Here is an 11,455-nt window from a genome sequence, read left to right as displayed (position 1 = left end):
TCTGGGCTTCTTCTCGCCACTCTTCCATGGATGCCATTTTTGCCCAGTGCTGTTCTGATAGTGGAGTCATGAACAGTGACTTTTTGTGACTTCCTGGATGAATTGTTGCAGGAATTTTGGAAGGTCGACCACTTCTGGGAAGGTTCACTACTGTGCCAAGTTTTTCCATTTGGAGATAAGGGCTCTTACTGTGTTTCTTTGGAGTCCTAGAGCCTTTGAAATAGCCTTCCTCATCATATCTGGAATTTCTTTCAATTTTGGCATAGTGTGTTACTGGGTAAGACCTTTTAACCAACTTCATGCTGTTGAAAAAGCTCCATTTAAGTTTTAATTTGATTGAACAGGATTTGCAGTAATCAGGTCTGTTTGCATCTACTCCAGCTGAACCCCATTATGAATGGAGCCTCATAGATTTGGGGAAATAGTAACTATGGGGCAAATAAATTTTCACACAGGCCCAATTGGTATTGGATAATGTTTTTGCTTCAATAAATAACTATCAATTAAAAACATATTTTTTGTTTACTTAGGTTGCCTTTGTTTTATCTTAGATTTTGTTTTCATTTCTGACACTGTCACGAGGGAGACCTCAGAGAGTCCATGGAGGCGAATGCACATGCAGAACTTCTTTATTGAAGACAACACAGGGAACAGGCTTAAGGAAACAGACTTAAGCCCAAAGTATACTTTAATTTTTACACATACACTAGGAACAGCATACAGTATGTGTGACACAAATTTAGTCATCAGCAGAGTACATGCGTACTGTATGCGCACCGCCAGATTTTTCCAATCACGTGTACTTTGTATGCGCAAGGTCGCACATGCGCATTTAATGCTTTTGCACTATTTAGTTGCTCCACAAGCTGGCAACAGTGACCCAGGGCCATTGATTTTCAAGGTAGTCGAAGAAATAATGGAATAAACGGAAGAGACGGAAATGAGTGCAACTCAGAGCAACAATGGATGGCTACATGAATGAGAGATTGTGCAAGGAGATTAGAAAGTACCCACATTTGTATAAGTTGTGTTATGATTCTTCTTCACTGTCATTCTTCACACTAGAAGACCTGCTTTACTGCTCTGTGCTGACTCTTGTAGGCCAGGAGGAGTAGTGCATCTCCTGTGTACAAGTACATGTCAAATGGAGTATACTTTTGAAGGCTATGCGTACAACTGTGTGCATATGCTAGTGTACGTGTAAAAAAAATAAGCATACTTTTGGCTTTAAGGGACAAACATGAGGAATAGACACACTAAGAACCAGGATTAGAACTTAATAAACCAGAACTTAATAAACTAGAAAGTAAACACTAAGAAAAATGCTAAATAATCAAAAACATATTTTTTGTGCAAATAACAGAAACATAGCAAACATTAAAAAAACCCCAGAAACTCAAACATAACCTGACATGAGTTAATGCTCCAGCAACTAAGGAAGAAACACAGGGAACTTAAATAGAGCACTAAACAATCAGGGAAATAAGAAACACGTGAGTATGGCTACACAGAAAATGGAGGGAGACAACAAAGGAAGAAGTTCTACACACGGAAAATGGGTGCGCTCTACTGGTCCAAGATGTAACTACCCCTGGGAGGCCATGACAGAAACAATTTAGCATGAGATATACACAAAAACATCTGGGTTATGCACGTAAGTAGTTATATCATACACTTTCTGTCAAACTGTCAATCAAAGTGTTGTGTGTGATAATTTATGACCCTCTGTGCTTCCCTGACTGGCAGGTCTGTAGGGGTGGTGAGGGGGGTAACCCTATGGAGTTTATCAGCTGGTCAATCTGGCTCCTTTGTGTCTGGGGGTGTTGTGGAGAGGTGTGTGTTGGGGGGAATAGCCCCCCTCCCAACAAAAGGTGTTTATGTTAATGAGTTTGGTTTTTGGTGGGGTGAAATACGTCTGAAAAGAAATAATGTTTTTAATATGGGGCTGTGTTTGTGTTACTTTGTGGCGTTATTTCGTTTGTGTAAACACGCTGTTAGAAAAGCATGATGTTTGAATGTGTACATATATGAGTAGAATATTTGTTTTGTGAAATAAATGAAAACAAATGTTGATTATGTTTTTTAGGGATCCCGGTTTACCTTTGAATAAAAAGTTTAGGAGTTAAAGCGTCTTTTTTTTAAAAAAGAATCTGTTTAAAAAAGAATCTGTTTAAAATAATCGTTTGTATTACATACATTCTAAACACAAACCTTTAGGATGTAAAAAATGATCAAAAGAGCTGTTTAAAAAGAATCCGTATTACTAGGTTTCCAAAAAAAAAAACACATAAAAACTTTAGGAGGTAAAAATGGTTAAAAGAGCTGTTTAAAAAAAATAGCACCTATTACACGGCTTCTAAACAAAGATCCTTACGAGGTAAAAATGTTAAAGTGCTGGCTAAAAGAATCTCCGTAATGTTTAAACTAGGAGAGAAGTATTTTCCAGAGATGTCTTCCAGTCGCTGTGTTAAGCAGTAATGAAGTTAAACGGAGACGCCTCACTCTCGCTAAACCCCGCCCACACATACGCGTTTTCAGACACGCCTCTCACTCTCTCTCTAAACACACCCATTCACATGTTTTCATCGTAGCCAGTAAGTTCTGTCAAAATGTCAATCACGGCGGTAGAACTAGAGGGCTAATTTATGGCCTCGTCCTTGACAGGCCTGCGTTTCTCTAGGAGTGCTTAATTTATGGCTCTTTGTTTCTTCCTGACCAAAGAGTTTTTTTATGACTAGGGGGGTCGTGGTGTGATCCTACAGATTGTTTATGATAATGAGTGTCTGCGGGGGTGTTAATTGCTTTACGACACACCCTACAATAGGTATGCTTTATGTTTAAAAGTAGGGTCAGTTACGCAGAAGTCTCTAAGATCGCGGCCGTGTATCAGAGCGCTGTGTAATTTTAGGCGAATCGTCGATTCTCGTTTTAACTCACCGCTAAAGCTTTATATTTTATTTTTGAGAATACTTCAAAGAGGAGATGGCTGTCTGTCGTAACAGTAAGTGTTTTGTTTTTATTATTATTATTATTATTATAATTATTATTATTATTATTACACATAGTTAAGAATGTTTTTATTTATAAACGAATTTATGGGTTTATTGTGGTGAATAAAACAGGTATCTAACGCTACAGGTGATGATGATATTGTGTCTATCCCGGACATCGTAGACGAAATCAGGTTTCTGAACAAGGCAAGCGGTACGTGCGTTGTTATTCTTTATAATTGTTCGATCCTATGTATGATGTGTATGTGTTTAATGATTTTACTTCTTTTTTTCACAAAGGGTCGAACACAGAAGTCCCGCGAGTCAGGTTTGAAAACCCCGTGCTGGGTAAGATCTGTAATAACGAGATATTTATGTTATGTTTAAAAAGTGGTTTAAGATGTTTTCTTACGTATTGTGTTCGTTTGTTTACTGTTCAAGGATTGTCAAATCTTGTAGACAAGATCGCTGCACCCGAGTTCAAAAATAGTGCTGCGGTTTCCACTGAACGCGGTATACCAACGAGCTCTGGAAAAGCCAAGCGTAAAACAGTCGCTCAGGTCCACAGCGCGGGTGTCGCAACGTCTAAACGTAAACAATCAAGATCTCCCCCACGATCGACAGACGGTGTGTAGCATGTATTTTTATTTTTTTATTTTATTTTTTTAAAGAGTGTTTCATCATCCTAATTAGTGCCGGTATCCTAAGCAATGTTTTGTGTTTTTTTTCCCCAAACAGAGTCAGCTGTGAATGAACCGAGCACTATAGACTCTTGTTTGAACTGGAATCAGGAGCTGTTAGATTCGTGGGACGCATGTGTATTTACCCCGGTTCCCGGAGACGATCTGCCTTCAAACCAAGAAGCATTTGGTCGCGATGCTACTGATGTTATAGACAATAACAGAGACTCGGCGGAGGTGATACGAACCGGGTTCAAGGCCATCGAGGACCGTATTGCTGGTTTTGAAAAGACTTTTGCCAGCGTCACCGAGCGTCTGGACATTATAGAGAAGAATCAGCGTCTTTATAATCAAAGTCTTGTGGAAACTTTACAAAAACATACCATCACACATAAAGAAATCATAGCAAACCAGAGGCGTCGTATTGGGGGCATTCGTCGCGTTGATCACAATCAACACCTGACGGCGGAATTGTTAAAACAGTTTGTACAGTTAGTTAAAAACAAGAAACTCGGGTGAGTTGTACAATAAGTATTTTATACCCCTGTGTGTGTGTGTGTGTGTGTGTGTGTGGTGCGTTTATTTGCTGGTGTGTATCTGGTTTACTGTGTGTGATTTTTACTAGTTTTTGTTTCAATAATAAAAATGTCAAAGCGGTGTGGTGAAAACTCGTGTAATCTGGGAGCTGCAATTAAATTTAGAAGATGCGACGACGATGGTCTGTGTACTTTTGAACAGCGTTGCAATACAGAGACGTTACAGGGTTTAATTCGGACAATGGAGGATCTGAATAGACAGCAGTCTACCACCGATACTTTGTTGGACTTATTAAACATTGTTAGATCAATGGCTGAGGTTCAAACAGAGCCGCTGCCTAATTCGTTGTTAGACATCGGTTCAAATTCGTTGTTAGACAGCGATTCAAATTCACAGCAGGTGGGGTGCGGGTCGGACAGTCAATCGTTTAATCCTTCGGAACCAAATTTTGGGTTATCCGAAGCCGCTATTGAGTCTATCGTAAGAGAGGGTGGGTCTGTTGGTGATTATACGGTGGTACCAAGACGCAGATTTAATGGTTTGGAGATACGGCGTCGTATAAACATGCGTGTGATAACCGCTCCAGACCTGGCAGCGTACGCTATATTTCTGCATGATATCATGTCTGAAATAGTGTCGTTTTCCAGACTGCTGGCCGGCGATGGGGGCTTAATCAACATTACCTTGAGAGGCCCTAGTCTACCCTCTGACGTTAACGCTGTCTTGTCACCTGATAACGATTACGATTTGCACATATTCACACAACAACTAGAGAACATTATGCAGAGTAATTCTGACGTACGGGCTGATGAATGTCTAGATCTGTACGTGTCTATAGCTCGCGGTAAACACGGTGGCGCTTATCGAAAGATACGTGATTTAGCTCATAACGAGGTGATTGCCAGAAACAGAATGAATCTGTTCTGTCCCAACAACATATCTAACAATCTGTGTTTTGCGATCTGTCTGTCCCATTTTCTACAACCGCATACGCCATGTAGTGAACTCGAGTCGTTAGCAGCGTCTCTACAGAAAACTGCAGGGTATTCGGTACAACAAAAGATAGGGTTTAATGACATCACACAATTTGAACGGTTGTTACATGTTAAAATAGTGGTGTTCCATAGGACATGTTCTGGTCTGTTGGAACACTTTACGAACAATGACGAGCCTCATAATAAGACCGTGTTCTTGTATTTACACAACGAACATTATTTCTTGATTAAGAACCTAAAAGCATTCATCGGTACACCATACGTGTGCGAATACTGCTATCGTGGTTTTACTAGCCGCAGAGACCACAGGTGTAAATACGTTTGCGATGTATGTAATGCACCTGATTGTCATAAATACGCTGGCAAAACGAGGCAATGTCACGATTGTTTGCGGTACTGCAGATCAACCTACTGTTACAACGCACATAAACAAACGCAAACAGGACAACAGTACGCTCAGTGTGATGTCACTAAATACTGTCAGAAATGTAATAGGCGATATCACGTCAACGGAGCAGTACCAAAAAAACATGTGTGCCCTGCAGAACACTGTATCCATTGTAAAGCTGAGTTGGTTAATGACGGAGTACACCAATGTTTCATACAGCCTATAAAAATGGAACCACCTAGCGACAAATACATTTATTATGATTTTGAGACACAACACACGGACGGTAAACACGTGGCAAATTTCGTATGCGCCATTACATTTAAAGGGGAAGAGTTCACAGCCGCTGGTACAGACTGTATAGATCAACTTGTTAAAAAGTTTAGACAGCCTCATTATCAGAATTACACATGGGTTGCACACAACGCTTCAGGGTTTGACAATTTTATACTATTGGAATATTTTGCAAAAGCAGGGCTAACACTCCAAATTACTATGCAAGGCTGTCGGATCATCTTAATGTATGATAAGACATTCAAGCAACGTTTCATCGATAGCTACTCTTTCATCCCTATGCGTCTGTCCATGACATCCGCCGCGTTAAATCTAACCTGTGCTGAGAAAGGTCATTCTCCACATCTGTTCAATAGAACCGAAAATGAAGACTACGTAGGCCCATACCCTGATAAGCATTTCTACGGCTATGAGACAATGTCTGACAAAGAGAGGGCTCTGTTTGATGAGTGGTATGTTACGGTGTCGGGTAAGGTTTTTGATTTAAAAAAAGAGCTCGCCATGTACGGCAAGAACGATGTCGTTTTGCTCCGTGAGGCATGCATGAAGTACCGTGACGAATTCATACAATGTACCAAACTCGACCCATTCAGATACACCACTTTAGCAGCGTGCTGCATGGCCGTGTATAAAACCCACTACCTACCAAAAGACACACTAGCTCTGACCCATAACAATGCATACACAAATCAGAACAAGACATATTCAGCCGTTTCCATTGAATGGCTTGAATATGTCAAAACAACACGAGGCGTGAACATTCAGCACGCTTTAAATCATGGAGAGATGGTGATTGGAAAATATCATCTCGATGGTTATTATGAAAAGGATGGTGTCAAATATGGTTTCGAATTCAACGGATGCATGTTTCACGGGCATGAATGTCGTTATAACCCAAACCATTTACATCCGTTATCAAAAGTGCCCTACGGTTTGCTCAGAAGACAGTTTGATGATAAGGTCGAAATTTTGGAAAAGGCGTATGGTCTCGATGTTGAGGTGATGTGGGAATGTGATTGGAATAACGCTAAACAGAACGATGTCGCTGTAATGGCGTTTATGTCCACTTACATACATCCTGAACGATTGAAACCACGCAACGCGCTATTCGGTGGTCGTACTAACGCGTACAAATTGTATCACAAAGCCCACAATAGTGAAAAAATACGATATGTCGACTTTACAAGTTTGTACCCCTTTTGCCAGGCCAAAAAATGTTACCCCATAGGACATCCACAAATAATTTTCAAGGATTTTGAACCTCTTGAAAATTATTATGGGTTTGTCAAGGCTACAGTACTGCCACCGCGAAAACTGCTTCACCCCGTCCTTCCCTATAGGACCGGTGGTAAGCTTATGTTTCCACTTTGTCGTACATGCGCCGAACATCAGAATCAGACAGACCCGTGTGGTCATACTGATGAGGAAAGAGCTATTTCAGGGTGTTGGGTCAGCATAGAGCTGTTGAAAGGTGTGGAAAAGGGTTATATTGTAACGAACGTGGACGAGGTGTGGCATTTTCCACAACGGTCAGAAACTTTGTTTTGTGATTATGTTAAAACATTTTTACAATATAAACAAGAGGCCAGCGGTTTCCCCGCACACGTTATGACAGACGCAGACAAGGAATCCTACATCTCAGACTACTTTGAGAAAGAGGGGATTAAGATGGACGCCGGTAAGATAAGTCGCAATCCAGCACGGCGTTCTATTAACAAACTTCTGCTGAACTCACTTTGGGGTCGTTTCTCCATGCGTGAAAACTTGCCGTGTACAGAGTTAATTTCGGATCCGGAACAATTTACACAGCACATATTCGGTGACGGGTATGATGTTAAACACTTTTCCTTCGTTTCAGACAGCGTGGCTCTAATTCAGTGGTGTTATGCGGATGGGAAAGGGGGGCAGACTCGCGACATCAACATCTTTCTTGGGGCTTTCACAACAGCTCATGCCCGTCTAGAACTTTACGAATTAATGGACAAATTGGGTGACAGGCTGTTGTACAGTGACACAGACAGTGTGATCTTTACATCTAGAGAGGGCGACTGGGAACCTCCGTTGGGCCCCTATCTCGGTAATTTAACTGACGAGGTTGGAGCTGGTGATCATATTGTAGAATTTTGTTCAGGCGGCCCGAAAACATACGGCTACCGCACTGCGAAGGGTAAGGTTTGCATGAAAGCCAAAGGTGTCACGCTCAACGCAGTAAATTCAAAAGCCATTAGATTAGACACCCTGATTGGACTTGTCGATCACTACGTCGTGGGGGAGGATAATAGTCGTCATATACTGGCATACACAGATACCATTGTACGTAATAAAAAACAATTCACACTACACAACAGGTCAGTTGTTAAAAAGTTTAAGGTTGTGTACAACAAACGCGTACTGCTCCCAGATTTCACAACGATCCCATATGGCTTCTGACAATCTCTTTGGACATAGGGGTGTGCGAGACACAGAGGGGTTTGATTTCCGATTACATCACCCTTTCTCGTGTGTGATAAGCGGTCCTTCAAACTCGGGGAAGTCATATTTTGTAAAAATGTTGTTGCAAAATGCTGTACATTTGATTTCTAAAAAAATTGAAAATATTGTGTATATTTATGATTGTTGGCAACCGTTGTATGATGAATTGTTGAAAATGTACAAAATAAAATTTGTTGAAGGATTACCACAGACTCTGAATGATGATGCTCTGTTTCCGGCCAACGCTGTTAATTTGTTAATCCTCGATGATCTGATGAAAGAGGCCAGCGGGAGCAACGAAGTGGAGAAGGTCTTTACCCAATATGTACATCATAGAAATCTTAGCGCTATTTATATTGTGCAGAATTTATTTTGCCAAGGGAAATCCAGTAGGACCATCAGTTTAAACACAAATTATCTAATGTTGTTTAAAAATCCCCGAGATGCTAATCAAGTAGTGTTCTAGGAAGACAAATGTATCCCGGCAACACAAAATTTTTTATGGAATGTTATCGAGACGCAACCAGCAAGCCTTTCGGGTATCTGCTGATTGATTATAAAACAAAAACTCCCGAACACTATCGGCTCAGAACAGATTTACTTGCGCCACACCCTGTGGTATATCTCCAGAAAAGAAGATAGCGATATGTATGCCAGACTTTGTAGAAACCTGCCGCTTTTAAAAATATTATTAAAAGCGTCACCCAAACAAAGACGGATTATTTTACAAACTGCCACAGACGAGCTCATTGCGACATTGTGTGAAGTAGCTCTTAACGTTCTCTACGGCAATATACCTCTCACATCTCAACAATACCAGAAGCTCAGAAAAAGGAAAAGCGTGATCAAATTTGTAGCGGATAAGACTGTTGGTGTTAAAAGAAAGAGACGTGTGATAAATCAACAGGGGGGGCTTTCTTCTACCGCTCTTAAGCGTGGCTATCCCTTTCATCTCCAGCCTGATTGCATCTAGATAACAGAGGGAATGGAGCACGCAGAGAAAATGTTTTTAGTCCCGCAGCACCAGTTGGACAAACTAAAGACCGGGACAGCACGCGAATCTATTCAACAAATCGTGGAGAATGATTTGGACATTGCTATAAGAAATATCTTGCACCGCTCTGACTTGGACAGTTATGAAAAAGCGAAGCTGTACACAAACGTTTTACAGCGCTTTTTAACAGTCGCTAGACAAGGGGACCGTGAAATCAGCACATTAACATTGACGACTATGCAGACTGAGCATCCTGAACAAGAAAAGCCGTCTGCGCCACCCGGCGTAAACCACCAGGACGGTTTAGATAACGTAGCGGCGGATATTTTGAAGAATATTCCGCAGAGGAGTGTAAAAAACGATCGCTACATTTTAGATAAGATGTCTAAAATGAAAGATGTCACATCTTGGGACGATTCGGGGGAGTTTGTGTTTAAGGGTAGAACTATTCCCGGCTCACATATGCTCGATTTAGTTAAAGGCATCACGGCTCCGCAAAAGATTTCCGATGCCCGAAGACCTGTCGGCTGGCTCGAATTTCTGGAGGCTTTTGCTACTTTAAACATACCATACTCAACGGTGCCAAACCATTCTGTCAGACACGCAATTAAATCTTTCAAAACCAAATCGACTTCGCCTATAACCAATTCGTCTAAGAGGCGTAAAAAGCAGAAAATACTTCCGAGCACACCATCAGCAAAATCAAATTATTCAGATGGCCCTGTATTCAAATCACCCACTCTTGACACGAGTCAGTGGCTACGTTTTTAAACCATGAGTTTTCTTTTGTTTATGATCTTGTTATTATCTGTATTGCTGTATGTGGTGTTTGTATAACAATAATAATAATGATGTTAATAATAATAATAATAAAGAGTCAAAAAAGAAGAAGAAATCTCTTTTCTTTGTTTTTATTGAAAATATCTAGTGTTAGACATAAACATTTCACCTGTCTGAACACAACGAATACATTTGAAAACATTTTCATTACAAAGACCTTTTTTTAGTTTTAGTTTTTTCATAAATGCTGACACCATCTTGTCGTTTTTAATAAAATCGCCGGTATACATCTTCAGCACTCGGTCATAATCATGTCCCTTCACCATGTGATAGAGAAAAAACACACAATGCTGCCCGCAGGTCTCTGATGAAAAATCTTGGACTTGTACTGCTGAATGTTGAATCACTCTAGAATTTCGGTTTAAAAAGTTTTTGATATTCTGTGGAAAACGATTGTCATCTGGTTTATTACCAAAGCTGTCAAAAAAACAACCCACGCCGACCTCGTTTATGTAGATGGCTAGCCAGTGTTCACCCGGGAGTCCTGAAGGATGCGTGTTGATTATCACCATGGATGGTAATTTTCTCAAGGGGGCTTTTGGTAGGTGGTCACACGGTAGTACGCCGAGAAAATGGGTGTTACATGAGATCTTATCCATTATTGCCGTAAGCTGGATGGTGTCCATTCTGCCTATTAATAGTAATCAACCAGGATCTGTCTGCGATTTGACACTTCGATGATGCTGTCAAATATGGCATAAACGATTAAGTTGATCGTTCGGGGTAGAGGTTGTCTAAAACGTGCTTCTAGCCTAATGTTCCCAGACTTGATAAGCGACACGTGTTGACTGCAGTCTTCGTCCGGCGTGAGATTAAACGCATAAAGGGTATACCCATGCAGAAAATCCTCCCTATCAATAGCTAGAGGTTGATTTTTAAGATGCTTTCCAGAAGCCAACGCTAACTGGTAAAATTCGCATACCGCAGAGCCACTTCCATATTCAGGCTGCAGAGGTTTAGCGGGGTGCTGTTGGCCGTCCAGATAAACTGCCAAAAATTCTAGGTCATAGTTTTTAAAGGCGAACGGATTTTTATCATACGAGCCTGTAAACGCATCATTATCAACCATAGCCAGAACAACGGATTTTGGTAGAGTTCCTAAGAACAAGTTTTCTTGATTACAAACACGTGAGCCTACAGGGATTGAGAAGTTTTTCACACACACCCTGTCGATGGGGTATTTGGCTGGCGTCGAGAGCAATGCTTGCGCGTGCCCCAATCTCACACCTGGTGATACCGACACTTTTTTCACAAACAGTGAAGCT

The 11,455-nt window shown here is 41.0% G+C and overlaps 1 protein-coding gene across 4 annotated transcripts; it reads left to right on the top strand.

Moving 5' to 3' along the window:
• The first annotated feature begins 457 nt into the window (after positions 1-457).
• LOC128614607 (uncharacterized) lies at positions 458-9,023 on the top strand. Of its 4 annotated transcripts, XM_053636061.1 has the most exons (4): positions 458-3,001; positions 3,139-3,204; positions 3,291-3,617; positions 3,729-9,023. In XM_053636061.1, the coding sequence occupies exons 1-4, from the start codon at positions 2,983-2,985 to the stop codon at positions 4,187-4,189; spliced, it is 873 nt and encodes a 290-aa protein (XP_053492036.1). In that variant the 5' UTR covers positions 458-2,982; the 3' UTR covers positions 4,190-9,023. The 4 variants fall into 4 exon arrangements, with proteins under 4 accessions (XP_053492036.1, XP_053492033.1, XP_053492034.1 ...); XM_053636058.1 differs by having other exon boundaries at positions 459-3,001; positions 3,139-9,022; XM_053636059.1 differs by lacking the exon at positions 458-3,001 and having other exon boundaries at positions 3,046-3,204; positions 3,291-9,022.
• Positions 9,024-11,455: the final 2,432 nt, after the last annotated feature.

The sequence above is a fragment of the Ictalurus furcatus genome, chromosome 11 (assembly GCF_023375685.1).
Source record: "Ictalurus furcatus strain D&B chromosome 11, Billie_1.0, whole genome shotgun sequence".
Classification (NCBI taxonomy): Eukaryota; Metazoa; Chordata; class Actinopteri; order Siluriformes; family Ictaluridae; genus Ictalurus; species Ictalurus furcatus.
This window is presented reverse-complemented; position numbering and strand designations above follow the sequence as displayed.

Bases quoted from the DNA above. Each gene is read 5' to 3' on its own strand.
- LOC128614607 (XM_053636058.1), top strand. From the start codon at position 4,316: ATGTCAAAGCGGTGTGGTGAAAACTCGTGTAATCTGGGAGCTGCAATT.